Source organism: Terrapene carolina, unplaced genomic scaffold, assembly GCF_002925995.2.
Source record: "Terrapene carolina triunguis isolate 2854851 unplaced genomic scaffold, T_m_triunguis-2.0 Scaffold21, whole genome shotgun sequence".
NCBI lineage: Eukaryota > Metazoa > Chordata > Testudines > Emydidae > Terrapene > Terrapene triunguis.
Genome location: NW_020664372.1, coordinates 35547619 through 35562949, shown reverse-complemented (window position 1 = coordinate 35562949; position 15331 = coordinate 35547619). Strand labels below are relative to the sequence as shown.

At 39.4% G+C, this 15331-nt stretch overlaps 1 protein-coding gene across 1 annotated transcript in view; it reads right to left on the bottom strand.

Moving 5' to 3' along the window:
- UPF3A (UPF3A regulator of nonsense mediated mRNA decay) overlaps nucleotides 1-15331 on the bottom strand; it is a 59334-nt gene that overhangs the window by 17619 nt on the left and 26384 nt on the right. Inside the window, exons 5-9 of the mRNA XM_029913265.1 lie at nucleotides 11813-11911; nucleotides 11574-11684; nucleotides 6678-6733; nucleotides 6425-6583; nucleotides 1528-1688 (exon numbers count right to left, since the gene is read on the bottom strand). Of these exons, the coding sequence (XP_029769125.1) occupies nucleotides 1528-1688; nucleotides 6425-6583; nucleotides 6678-6733; nucleotides 11574-11684; nucleotides 11813-11911 (586 nt within the window). The remainder of the gene's footprint in view (nucleotides 1-1527; nucleotides 1689-6424; nucleotides 6584-6677; nucleotides 6734-11573; nucleotides 11685-11812; nucleotides 11912-15331) is intronic.

Below are 15331 nucleotides of genomic sequence, written 5' to 3'. Positions count from 1 at the left end.
GGGGTGAGAGAGGTCACTGAAATGTCACAGATCAACTGACCATTCTCAAGAGGGGTTGTAGCTGGAGTTCAAGCCCCTGCAGCTCTGATTTTGCAGAACTGGCCATGGAGGACCTCTGTGGTTTTTGCAGAAGTTGGAAGTTAATCATCATTAAAGAGGAATCACAAAATATTAATTCTTTCTGTTGAATGGTGCATGAAGAAACATATTTCTAAAGCTATTAAATAAATACTCACAAAAATGCCCATTGTCAGATACAAAAATAATAAATATATCTGTCAAATTGTTACAATGACATGAGGTTAGCTTGTCCTGCCAAACATTACATTTTCCTTTGATTCAAATTGGATCAGAGGAATTTGCACTCTATCATTAATTTCAGCTTAAGTTTCTATGTAAATATTTCAGAAGGCTTAAAAGCAGATCTTTATAATAGTAAAATACGTAACAGCTGGTATGAAAGATTGTTTGCAGTTTACCCTGTAGAATGCCCTCATTCATTTAAGAACTATGAAGAAGTCAAAATAGCAAATTTGTCAGTGCATTGCTAAAATGTTGAAGTACATTCTCCTTTGAATGAATGCACATAACTCTTATTAAGGTTGAATATGTGATTGTTTCATAGCACTAAAATTATAGGAAGAAATGAAGTTGTAGTTGATTATGCAACAAAATGAAGTGGAGAATATTATTGTGTCACTAATATTATTGCTATTATATAACAAGCAAACCTTCCTATCTATCCATTTCAGTGGAACTAAAAATATTCTGCTGTGTGAAGATGGAGCTGAGCCTTTTTAATGGGCAGCAGGTTTAAAACAAATAAAAGGAAGTTCTTCTTCACACAGCACACAGTCAACTTGTGGAACTCCTTGCCTGAGGAGGTTGTGAAGGCTAGGACTATAACAGCGTTTAAAAGAGAACTGGATAAATTCATGGAGGTTAAGTCCATTAATGGCTATTAGCCAGGATGGGTGAGGATGGGTGAGGAATGGTGTCCCTAGCCTCTGTTTGTCAGAGGATGGAGATGGATGATCTCTAGATCACTTGATCATTACCTGTTAGGTTCACTCCCTCTGGGGCACCTGGCATTGGCCACTGTCGGTAGACAGGATACTGGGCTAGATGGACCTTTGGTCTGACCCAGTACAGCCGTTCTTATGTTCTTATGCCTTTTAGGACTTTCCAGCAATACTGACAAGCACTTGAACACTTTAGTGAAATAGCAATGGACTATCAATGATGTTTCATACTTACATAGCACCTTTCAACAAGGGATCTCAAAAGCACTGTACAGACATTCATTATTTATGCCTTGCAATACCCCTTTCAGGGAGGTAAGTTGTTACTACATCCATTTTACAAATAGGAAAATTGAGAGAAAAAGATGTAGATGGCCACATTCACAGAGCAAAATCCATCCCTGTGCTGAGAATCAGCACAAGGACAATTCACCACTTAAGTACCACTTAAGATCTCAAAATTCAAGGATCCAAGTTGCAACCTTATAAGATAAACATTACTTACTTTTCCTTAAGTTCCTTTGGTGAGCCCTCCAATGGCTTGGATTTTATACTCCCGGATCCAGGTGATTTTTCCCATTTGCTTTCTTCAATATCAGCTTCTTCTCCTTTTTCCTTATTCGTTTCACTGGCCAGGTCATCTCCCTTTTCAGGCTTTTTAAGAAGCTATGAAATAATGTTTGTATTAAGGTATACATTTTATGCACTTCATACATTTCAACAACTTCTTATTGTAGTATACCAATGTATACCAGGTGATGCTAATTTGTAAAACCTATTTCATTCAGATTTTATTTTAGTGATTTAATTTTTTTGCAAAGCACAACATTAAAATAGACATTTAGAAGGCAGTTTACTTATATTAATGGATAACTAGAGTACAATACAAATCATGCAGCTTTAAAATATGACTTCATAAAAAACCTCTGGAAAATGCATGCTTACCTACTTTCTTCTCCTAGGTATTAGCTATAAATAATTACAGCGTAGCTCAGAGACAGGTAAAAGACTGTATGTGTTGAAATCATACCATAAGAGGGCCCGATCTTACTACCATTGAAATCCATGGCAAAACTGCCATAATACTTCAAAGAAAACAGGATCACCCTTCACTTCTCTAGGTAATTTACAAAATCTGGCAACAAATGAGCAGCTTGAGACATACTAGTTAGTATATATTGCCCCCAATAACAACTATGTGGGTGAAACCAGACAATCACTATGCTCTCAAATGAACTCACACAGGAAAATGATAAAAGATGAAAACACTATATCATCTGTGAGCGAACACTTTTCACAAAGCAATCACTCTATATCTGGCCTACTAGCTGTCATCCTCAAAGGAAACCTGCACAACACTTTCAGAAGACGAGCCTTGGAGCTTAAATTCATAACTTTGCTAGACACTAAAAATCATGGCTTGAATAAAGACATTGGATTTATGGCTTATTACAACAATCTATAACCCACTAACAACCTCCCCCTCCATCCCATCCTTTCCCCCATATGACTCAGGGGAGTTAATGGGTCACTTCACCTTGAATGGTCCCTTGAAATACACGTTAATTACTTATGCTATACAATCTGTTCCACCTTATATTTAACTGTGACACTCTGAGGATGTTTCCCAGACATGAAGAAGAGCTGTGTGTAAACTCAAAAGCGTGTCTCTTTCACCTACAGAAGTTGGTCCAATAAAAGATATTACCTCACCCACCTTGTCTATCTAATATCCAACATAGCAACATTCCTCTTAAGACATCCCAAGTTACCTGTAAAATAGAGAATATTTTCCTGGCCTTTTGATGGTGAAACTACCTTTCAAAACTCTATTGTCATAGATATATGAGTAATATTTAATGACTTTTGCATAACACATTTTGGAGTGGATAGTGATTTTCCTTTTCTTGGAATGTGAAGATGTAGAATGTGTTTCTTGTCTTGTTGCACAAACATGCAATACTGGTACACTGCATATTATTAATTATATACCAAGTTATGTCTTCAAAGCACCCTATAAATTTTGGGGCCAATCCTGCAAACCTTAGTCATGTGAATCGTTCTTTCCATTACCTTTAATTCTTAGAAATAAGGCTTTGCATGACTGGACTGATTAATAGCATAAACTATGAATGTAGCCACTATCTATTAATCTTAGACATATATTAGAAAGAACAGTGCAAATTGATAACCACATCTTTTTTAGCCCTAATTGTTGTAATGTATGTTTCTTAACAATTTTTTTTATTTTTATCTTAAAGAAAAATATAAAATATTGGTATAATCTTAATAAGTTACTTGTATACTTACGTTACATCAGAATATTGTACTACTATGGAGAGCTGTAAGTCAGCATATGTAAGTTCATACAATTCAATTTAAATATATCTTTTCAGTACATGTAAAATCTACTATATGTCTCTAATCACTCTGCTTACAATTGGAATCTAATCTCAATGGTGTTAGTCATATTGGATGCAATATTTCATTCATTCTTTTTGCTGAATACCATGTAGTTAATGAGACCATAGTGTCCTGTTGAGAGTTATGTGAAAATAAACTCAGATTAAAATACATTTTTTAGAAAGAGACCCAATATAATAAAATATAACAATATGGATTTTATATAGGAAATAGGTAGGGCTGTCGATTAATCACAGTTAAATCATGTGATTAACTCAAAAAAATTAATCACGATTAAAAAAATTAATTGCGATTAATCACAATTTTAATCGCACTGTTAAACAATAGAATACCGTTTGAAATGTATTAAATATTTTGGATGTTTTTCTACATTTTCATATATATTGTATTCTGTGTTGTAATTGAAATCAAAGTGTATATTATTTTTTATTACAAATATTTGCACTGTAAAAATGATAAAAGAAATAGTAGTTTTCAATTCACCTCATTCAAGTACTGTAGTGCAATCTCTTTGTTGTGAAAATGCAACTTACAAATGTAGTTTTTTTGTTTGTTACATAACTGCACTCAAAAACAAAACAATGTAAAACTTTAGAGTCTACAAGTCCACTCAGTCCTACTTCTGGTTCAGCCAATTGCTAAGACAAACAAGTTTGTTTACATTTACAGGAGATAATGCTGCCCTCTTTTTATTTACAATGTCACCAGAAAGTGAGAACAGGCATTTGCATTGCCCTTTTGTACCCGGCATTGCAAGGTATTTATGTGCCAGATATGCTAAACATTCATATGCCCCTTCATGCTTCGGCCACCATTCCAGAGGACATGTTTCCATGCTGATGACGCTTGTTAAAAAAATAATGCGCTAATTAAATTTGTGACAGAACTCCTTGGGGGAGAATTGTATGTCCTCTGCTCTATTTTACCAGCATTCTGCCATATATTTCATGTTATAGCATCTGAGATGATGACCCAGCACATGTTGTTTATTTTAAGAACACTTTCACTGCAGATTTCACAAAACGCAAAGAAGGTATCAATGTGAGATTTCTAAAGATAGCTACAGCACCCGACCCAAGGTTTAAGAATCTGAAGTGCCTTCCAAAATCTGAGAGGGACGAGGTGTGAAGCATCCTTTCAGAAGTCTTAAAGAACAACACTCTGATGTGGAAACTACAGAACACGAACCACCATAAAAGGAAATGCTGGTGGCATTTGACTCAAATAATGAAAATGAACATGTGTCGGTCCGCACTGCTTTGGATTGTTATCGAGCAGAACCCGTCATCTTTAGCACATCTGGCACATAAATACACCTCTACCCCGATATAACGCTGTCCTCAGGAGCCAAAAAATCTTACCGCATTATAGGTGAAACCGCGTTATATCGAACTTGCTTTGATCCGCCGCAGTGCGCAGCCCCGCCCCCCCCGGAGCACTGCTTTACCACGTTATATCCAAATTCATGTTATATCGGGTCGCATTATATCGGGGTAGAGGTGTATCTTGCAATGCCGGCTACAACAGTGTTATGCGAACGCCTGTTCTCACTTTCAGACGACATTGTAAACAAGAAGCGGGCATTATCTCCTGCAAATTGTAACCAAACTTGTTTGTCTGAGCGATTGGCTGAACAAGAAGTAGGACTGAGTGGACTTGCAGGCTTTAAAATTTTACATTGTTTTATTTTTGAATGCAGGTTTTTTTGTACATAATTCTACATTTGTAAGTTCAATTTTCATGATAGATTGTACTACAGTACTTGTGTTAGATGAATTGAAATATACTATTTATTTTGTTTCTTTACAGTGCAAATACTTGTAATAAATATAAATATAAAATATTTATATTATATATAAAAATATATATTCTATATGTAAATGTATAATATAAAAATAAAGTGAGCACTGTACACTTTGTATTCTGTGTTGTAATTCAAATCAATATATTTGAAAATGTAGAAAACATTCAAAACTATTTAAATAAATGGTATTCTATTGTTTAACAGTGAGATTAATCGCGGTTAATTTTTTTAATTGCTTGACAGCCCTAGAAATAAGGTACTTTTCCATGAGTCTAAAGAGTGGTTCAGAGGGCAAAGCTAGTAGATCCACAAACGGATCATTCTGCTGTCAAGGGGGAGACTCAGATTTTAGATTAGTGGGGGTTCTGGCCAAACTCATCCAAGGTGGAACTCCACTGAGCCAATGGAGTTACACCACAGATTAATCTGGCCCCTGGTCACCAAGAGGTGGTAAAGAACTCTAAACTCATGGATAACAGAAAAAATGTAGAAGCCCTACAGTAATCCAGAAGTTTTTCAACCTTTATGCTGGGGTTCCACAACATGGCTACAATATGAGCAAAAAGCAAAGTCAGAGGAACAACATCAGAAAAATAGTAGTTCAAAAAAAGGGATATTAAAAAATCCTAAAATCCCAATTGTCCCTGCCTTGACAAACTTCTAATCATGGGATCTGAGTTAGATCTTCCTTTATTCTGCCCAATTGATATGAGTACTTAGTCTGCAGAAGAGAAGAATGAGGAAGGATTTGATAGCTGCTTTGAACTACCTGAAAGGGGGTTCCAAAGAAGATGGATCTAGACTGTTTTCAGTGGTACCAGATGACAGAACAAGGAGGAATGGTCTCAAGTTGCAGTGGGAGAAGTTTAGGTTGGATATTAGGAAAAACTTTTTCACTAGGAGGGTGGTGAAGCACTGGAATGGGTTACCTAGGGAGGTGGTGGAATCTCCTTCCTTAGAGGTTTTTAAGGTCAGGCTTGACAAAGCCCTGGCTGGGATGATTTAGTTGGGGATTGGTCCTGCTTTGAGCAGGGAGTTGGACTAGATGACCTCCTGAGGTCCTTTCCAACTCTGATATTCTATGATTCTATACTTTGGAAGTTAGGGGGAAACAGAAAAATAAATTCTGTATAGTTTCAAATGAAGAATAATTTTATTTTTTCCTTAAAAGTACCTTGATCCTTATTTCTTTTTCAGCAATTTTCTTTTGCTTCTCTGCTTCTTTTCTTTTACGTCTTTCTTCTTCTCTGCGCTTTCTTTTCTCTTCCTCTCGCAGACGTTTCTTTTCTAATTCTCTCCTCCTTCGTTCTTCCCTTTTTTCTTCTCGTATCCTCTGAAGAATTGCAAAAAATTTTATATAAAATTTTTCAAATGCAAAACATACTTGAAACATAAAAGTTGAGCTTCAGTCAAAAGTCTGGACCTACCTGCTTTTCTAATTTTCTATTTTTAATATATTCCAAAAGAGGTGTTGTTCTTCTAGCTAAAATACAAAAAATTTGTGATGTAGTGTTCAACTCCTAAAATATGAACTTGTTTCTTTACTATAAGTACTTGCCCTTTACTTTAAGCTTTAACTGTAAGGGAGCTAGGTGATATATAACATTTTATTTCAAGCGGTGTATATATGTTGGAAAGTGCCCCCATCTTTCCATTCAGAAAGGATCCCTGGCTCTTCATCATTAAGGACCCTAGAAGTAAGAGAGCCAGAGATATTTTCTGTGATTATTTAATGTTTGAATTATAATTATATACTTTAAGTTTCAGGAAAGACATTTTTACTGCTATTCACCAAAATATTATTTACAAAAAGGAAACAAATATGTTAAAAATTTATTCCTAAATTTTAACACTGGTACACCAGCACCTGGCTGTCCAGCTATTCTTATACTACCATCACCAGGTCATATATAGCACTTTTCATCCACAGATCTCAAAGCATTTACAAAGGTAGTATCACCATCCTCATGCACATAGAGGTGAAACGACTAGTCTAAAGGAACACAGCAGGCAATAGCAGAACCAGGAAAAGAACGCAGCTCTCTTGAGTCCCAGTATGTACTACGTCAAACTGTCTTTCTTATTATATGGATTTGACACTTTTTCCATTTTAACTAGAGATAAACCCAAATTAAAACCCCACATTGAAACATTCCCAAACTTACAAAAATTTGGAGCCAGATCCAAACTTTGCAGCTTGCTTGTCACCTCCAATTTTCACACAGTCATAAAATTAATTGTGGGTTGAAACTTGAAACAGTGTACTTATAGATGTAAGTAGCTATAAAATTGTTCGAGCTCCTCTGTCAGTTTTAGATGTGCAGGAACAGAATTATAATACTGGACAATATTTAGGGCTAAAGACAGCTCCTGGATGCATGTACGGGGCTCTCACTAAATCCAAAGGAAGACAAGCAAACACAAAAGGGAAAGGAGGGAGGGATGGAATGGCCATTAGTGTGCATGGTATAATTTTGAAGCCACTATAAAACAGAGTTGGAAAAGGACATTTAAGCTGTGGTTTCATTTATCTAACCTTTAAAATTTAAAACAACATGGCCTAAACCTGACCTAAATTCATATCCTGAAAATATCTGAATGTAGACTAAATTATTATGGTGTAACTGTTATTAAATTATTTATTTACAAAATCATGAGTGCAATTTAGAGGCCTTTTTAAAAACATGAATGAGCACTTAAAACAGGGGTGGCCAACTTGAGCCTGAGAAGGAGCCAGAATTTACCAATGTACATTGCCAAAGAGCCACAGTAATATGTCAGCAGCCCCCCACCAGCTCCCAGTGCCTCCCACCCACCGGCAGCCCTGCCAATCAGCGCCTCCTCCTCTCTCCCCACACCTCCCTATCAGCTGTTCCGTGGCATACAGGAGGCTCTTGGGGAGGGGAAGGAGTGAGGGCATGGCAGGCTCAGGGGAGGGGGCGGGAAGAGGTGGAGTGGGGGGCAGGGCCTGTGGCAGAGCCAGGGGTTGAGCAGTGAGCACCCCCCGACACACTGGAAAGTTGGCGCCTGTAGCTCCAGCCCCAGAGTTGGTGCCTATGCAAAGAGCCGCATATTAGCTTCTGAAGAGCCGCATGTGGCTCCGGAGTCATGGATTGGCCACCCCTGCCTTCAAAAGAAATCAGCTGAAAAATTAAGAGAAAAAAGGGATCTCTATGCAAGCAACAGCTTTTAATTTTTTCTTTCTTCCCTAAAAACACGGACAGAAGGATGAACCTACCTAAATTTTGTTAAAGAAATTCTGCTTTTGAATTCTGTATTACATTACTCTGTCACACTGAAACTGATGAGCTACAATATCTGAGCTGAGACATCAAACATGCTCCTTTGATCTAACATGACCTGGAGGCACACAAGAGCCCTTTGAGAATTTGAGGCCCAGTTCTGCTCTCTGATACATGGGCATATCTTTCACTGACTTCAATGAGAGTTACATCCTTGTTTCTGAAGGCACAGCGGGGCCCTTGTACAATTCAACTAGAGCTATGGTACTCACTGAATAAGTTTTTTCTTGGTTTTGACACTGATAAAACATGGTTGCAATTTCAAACAATAATACAGTATTTGAAAAAAAAAAAAAAAGAGTAAAATAAACATAGGACAATTTTTTTTGATCTACTGTGAATTGATTTCATAGAAACAAAACATTAAAAAGCCATTCTGTAGAACCTCCCTCAGCTGAGATACTGTCAACACTCCACTTGCAACTCTAAGGCTATCCCTTTTTCATTAATAGCTGGAATAATCTGAAGTTAGAAAGTCTTTATTAAGATACTCGGAAGCTCATTTTCACATTGCTGTGAAATATCCAGGGAAAGCTTCTGGCCACGTAAGGATACATATTCTTGAGGAGCTTCCACATCTATAACAGTCACATGCTTTCAAGCTTTGTTGATGACAGATTTATTTAGTGTCCTTAGTAATATTCTTCCCACCTCACCTCTAATTTATCCTTACCCTTTGCTGAGCTCCAAATATCCCTTTGCCAATTGTTAACTCACACACCTACCACACAAGCAAGTATCAATGCCAATGCTGCAGTGTGAGAGTGCCAGGGGGGGATACATGAGGTGGAGGGGGAAGTATGGGCAATTTAAGAAATAGTAGTGATCAAAATAGATTGGTTAGTTTTATATATCCAAATAAGGGAACGGTGTACCACTAAATTTCTCTTAATCAATCATAACAGCTAGTGGACGAGTATATGTTCTGTATGCAGTCCCTTGGAGATGTTGACACATATATCATGTCATCCTGCAAAGCCTTTATTTGGCTGGCCATCTGAAAAATGTTAGTATTGTCAAGATTAAAATATATTTTGAAATAGTTATAGTATGCAGTATAAAATAACAATATTACTAGAGGGTTTGTGAAAAAAATAAAACTTATTTTTAATCAGAATTGCAAGTTTTAAATAAAAATGGTCCTTTCCTGCCCCAGGTCCTCTCTCTGTCTGTGTCAGTGTCCTGGGGGTGTAGCTTCCCATTTTTATTGAGCCTCAGTCAAGGCAAGGGTTGTCATCAGTCACTCTCCTTTCAGCTGAGGACTAAAGAGGACTGGTCCTCTTTGCGTCTGTCAACAATACTCCTTAATCACTAGAGGCCAAAGCCTGCAACACTTTTACTTAAACTTTGTGCTTATGCCCTTTCCTGCTCCTCTATACTTTGTAAAAACAGCTTCATTTTTCCTTTGGCAGTTCACCTATCAAAAAAACAACCCTCCCCTTTGCCCCCCCCCAAAAAAAAACAACAGCTGGCCTGACTCTAGCAACTAGCTAAATGGTTAGTGCCAAGTAGGAGATCCAGATTTGATCCCCACTCTTGGTTTTTCATGTCCTGTAGTGCTAAGGCAGAGGTGGGAAAACTACGGCCTAGGGAGCGGAGTCCAGGGCTTGTCCCGCTCCAGCTGGGGAGAGGGGTTGGAGGCTTACCCTGCTCCGGGCGTGCCGTGGCTCCACGTGGCTCCCGGAAGCAGTGACATGTCCCCCGCTCCAGCTCCACACGCTGCCCCTGCCCCAAGCACTGCCCCAGAAGCTCCCATTGGCGAGGAACCATGGTCAATGGGAGCTGCAGGGGCAACGCCTGTGGACAGGGCAGCATGCAGAGCCGCCTGGCCACACCGCCGTGTAGGAGCCAGAGGGGGGACAAGCCACTGCTTCCGGAAGCTGCTTGAGGTAAGCGCCGCCAGGAGCCTGCACCCCTGACCCTGTCCCGTGCCCCAATCCCCTGCCCCAGCCCTGATCCCCCTTGGTCCCAGCCCGGAGTACCCTCCTGCACCCCCAACCCCTCATCCCCAACTCCACGCCACAACCCACACCCCCAGTCAGAGCCCTCACCCCCTCCCACACCCCAACCCCCAATTTTGTGAGCATTCATGGCCTACCAAACAATTTCCATACCCAGATGTGGCCCTTGGGCCAAAAAGTTTGCCTGCTCCTGTGCTAAGGATTAGGAATACCTCACATTACTTAACAACTACCCCTTCCTAGGACCAGAAACTAAGGGTGAGAATTAAATCTAGGCTTTCAGTATAGCAGTGAAAAGTACTAATCAAAAGGCTAATCTCTAGGGTCAGTCCAACAGCTGTTGTTTTTTTTTAAAAAAAAGCTGACTTGCCAATGGGAAAAAATTAGACTGTTTTTATACAGTAAAATGGAGCAGGAAAGGGCATAAATACAATTTGTTTTTTTGCTTTGTCATACCCCCATGAACTATATAAATATATGTATTATTAATAATGTTCACATGGTTGAAAGCTGAACAATGAAACCCAATATACTTTAATCCTGAAGAGCTCAATCTTGATCTGATGGGTACAGATCCCGCTGTAGAATGTGAAAGTCTATATAAACAAGGTTTAGTTCAAGGTTTAATTTTTTTTTTCAGGCTGCCCCCAGATGATCCTGACAGGGTATTTCACCTTTCACCAGGCAGGCACCCAGGATCATGAGCGAGCTTGAGTACAGTATTGAGGCTCTTACCCATTCTTTCATTTTGGGTTATCATTTTTTGCTCTTCTACCATCTTTCAACAATAAACTCATAGACTATTCCTTTATAAATACTAAGGACCAGTTTCTGAAGCCACTGTATATACAGAACGTGTGAGTTCCATGCATGAAGAAGCAGCACAAGTGCGCCACATGAGGTGGCTGTAGGCATTACTCCAGTGGAGAATGAGAACATAAATACACTCTCAATCACTGCCAGACTGAATAGGGGAGATCCTGCTGGTAGTATCCCAAAAATATGAAAAAGCATATGTTTAAAATTATCAATAATAAGGAAAAAGATCAACAAAACAGACCAATAAGTTCCCTTGTTTTTGCCTCAATCTCTCCCAACAGAGTCTCAGGATTAGCACAGATTTTCTCTTCGTCGGCACAGTAACTTTCTAAAAATTTTCTATATTCTGGATCTGTGAAAACATTTTTTGAAAAAACGTTAATTAACTATTTATACTCTGCAACACCAGACAGAAATTAGTACCTTATTAACAATAAACAGAGTAGCTTTTCCACCGTGAGATCAAGAAAATGTGTTTACCATCCTCAATGCTCCCAGCTTTTGCATCTTTTTTCTTAAGCTTCTTTTTTGAAATCTTTTGGAATGGAGCAAACTCTACCACAGCAGGATATTCCAAACCTTAAGAGAGAGACCACATGCTCAATTTTTAGATAGGGAAATATTTGTAATTTAACAGTGAGATTTTCAACAGCCTACAGCACCGGCCTAACTCTGTTTCCATTGAAGTCAGTGATAAGCACTTTTGAAAAACCCATGCTAAATTGCTAATTAAATGACTCCAGTGATAGAGATAAATAACATGTAGTACCATGAAATATCTACAGAGTAAAATAAATAAATATGCATTTGAATTACACACTTTGATTTCAGATACTGTTGTCACAAGTATCAGAACAGAAATTGGCCCTTAATTTATTTTGATATCCCTACTAGGACTGTCATAATTAAAATAGATCAGTAGTTGCACTATCAACCCATTCTTTTATCATTCGGAGCTTGACTATAAATCTATAGAGATTTTCACTGAGTTAACAAACTGACATATGAGAGCTCAGCCCAACAGATATAGCACACTAATCACTTTTGTTATTCTGGAAATAAATATAAAACAATTGAGAGACAAGGTGGGTGAGGTAATATCTTTGATTGGACAAACTTCTGTTGGTGAAGAAGTTGGCTAGACCTGAAAAAGGGCTCTGTGTAGCTCCAGAGATCATCTCTTTCAGTAACAGAAATTGGTCCAATAAAAGATATTACCTCACCCCCCTTGTTTGTTTAATATCCTGGGACCAATATGGCTACAACACTGCATAAAACAATTGAGATATTTCTATATAGTTTTGTTGCTAGGAGGGGATGACAAAGGGGGTGACATCTCCATTTAAATCTAGAAACATGTAAAGCTGTGTGAAACTCAGTCATTTTAATTTACATGGGTTTGTGCAAGCCTCCTTCTTGTTTTCACTTGTATAGGTTCTCAGTCCATAAATTCTGCTCTAACTCTGGGGTTAGAATAAACCCAAAAACCTTAAAGAAAAATTGAGATGAAACAGATGGAATTTCTTTGGAGTCAAAACCATGTGAAACTTTTGAGTTTTGCCTGTTTTTCACTCAAAACCATAAATCAGCACAAGTTCACCCAAAAGTTGCACACGTTCACTCAAAAGTTGCCCAACTTCACTGGAAACTAGATGGAGGCTTGCCAAAAAGTTTTGGAAAACCCGGCTTGAGGAAAAATACAATTTTTGTCATGTTTAAAATATTCTTACAACTGTTTTGTTGAGAAGCCCTAACAACTTTGGAGAAGGGACTTGAAATTTGGCAGGGGTTTAACTTTGTGCTAGGAATGTGCTTTTTGCCATCCTTGTGAAAATTCCCCCAAATTTGGCAAAATAGTCTCTACAATATCTCAATTGGTACGTGCTCAATAGAGAATTGTCAGAGTTTGGCAGCTAAATTCTCCAAAGATTCTGTCTCCACTGAGCATGCTCTATCCCTGACAGCTCCTACGTGCCAACCTGACTGCACGTGTGCCACCGCACCAAGTAAGTGAGCATGCTCTATCCCATGGCTGCAGGGGTTGAGCAGGACTTTCCCTGCAATTTTTCTCCCAGGGCCACTGTGTCACCCAGCACCAGAACTGAGAGCAGAGAGATGGTCTCTCCAGTGTTCTCAGTGCTCCGCCTGATGGCATGCAGACAGCAAGGATGAGGAGGAAACAACTTCACTCTAATGCAGCAGGGTGGGTAGGGAAGAGGAACCAGGATGGGGCAAGGGCAGGAGCTGGGGAGGAGCAGATAGGAGCAGAGGGTGTATGGGGGACAATGGGAGCAGGGGAGACAGTGGCAATAGCTGGAGAGGTGGGACAGGGACAGGAATTGGAGAATGGAGGGCTATCAGTTGGGGAGAGAGAAGCACAGGTGAGGACAGGGACAAGAGCCATAGAGAAGGTGGAAAAAGAGAAGGAAATTAGGAGCAGAGGGAGGGATGGGGCAGGAACTAGGGGAGGCAGGGCAGATAGGAAAGAGGAAGGAGAGTAAATAGAAGCACAGGGAAAAAGGGACAGGAACTCAAGAGGGGAATAAGAGCAGAGAGTGGAGACAGGGGCAGTAGGATCGGAGCACCAGGAAACAGGGACAGTCTGAGGGCAAAGGTATATGAAGGGTCTTTAACCACTAGAAGACACTTCTCTCCAGACCCTGGAATTGAACCCAGGATTTCTGTATCTCAACATTCCTTTGCTGTCTAGCAAATAGCGTGAAAACCAATGGCAAATTAAGTGTCTCATCCCTCTCTACTGGCTGATCCATACACAGGATAACAGCCCACTATTACTACCAGTTACTCAGTAAGATCAAGTGGTAGAGGTCTGTGCTGTGGATCTAAAGGTCCCACTCCTGCTGATGACCCATGTGGAGGTCAATATGGTTTCCACATAATGGATTTTTGTTTTTTTCAGTTTGTTTTTTTAAAAATCTAGAAAACGACATTAAAAAACGAAGGGTATGTCTACACTACAGCTTTGAGTGTGCTTCCCAGCTCGAGAAGAGAGACGCACTAGCTATGCTTGAGCTAGTTCACTAAAAATAGTAGTGTAGCCAGGGGTAGCATGGGCGGCAGCTGGGGCTAGCTGCCTGAATACAAACCCACCTGGACCCCCTGAGTACTGTACTTGGACAGCTTCCCAAGCTGCCACCCAGGCTTCCCCTGGATACACTGCTATTTTTAGAGCACTAGCTCAAGCACAGCTAGCACATGTCTGTGTACTCAAGCTGGGACGCACACTCCCAGCTGCAGCGTAGATGTACCTTAAATTACAAGATCATTAAGGTTGCAGTCAAGCATGCAAAAGTTAGGAAATGCCAGAATCAATGTTATCTGTATAACCTTAATTTGACCCCCTTATACCAATCTTCAATAACAGGATCACACACTATTGTATACACAGGCCCCCAGCCTCATTCAGTGTGCAGGATGGAATGAATGAATGAATGAATGAATGAATGAGGGATGTGCAGTGACTGAGGTTGTTGTCTGTAAGACCCATCTTATTTGTTGCCGAATTTGGAAGGAGTGTACTGAAAGAGGCAGGGGACTGCAGGAAGAGAAAGGATGGTTTGATAGTTAAGGCAGTTGTAGAAATAAATTCTATCCCTGCCTCTACCACAAAGTTCCTAAGTGATACTGGGCAAGTCACCTAAACCAAGCTTTTCACAGGTGTGCCCTTCATTTTCTTGGTACCCACCTTGAGACACCTGAGGTCTGATTTGCAAAAGTGCTGAGCAGTCACAACTGCAACTGAAGCCAATAGGAACTGTGCTCTGAACATACAAAGTGCAATAAAATCTAAGTACTCTGAAAAATCAGGCCATAAGCATCTCCAATTGGGCATCCAAAAGTAGTAGAGACTTGGCCTCCATTCCCCATGCATAAAATGGGATAAATAATACTACCTTATCTCCCAGCCATATCGTAAAGATCAATTCATTCATGTTTGTGAAACACTCAGATACTATGGTGGTGAGCTTCATAGACAAG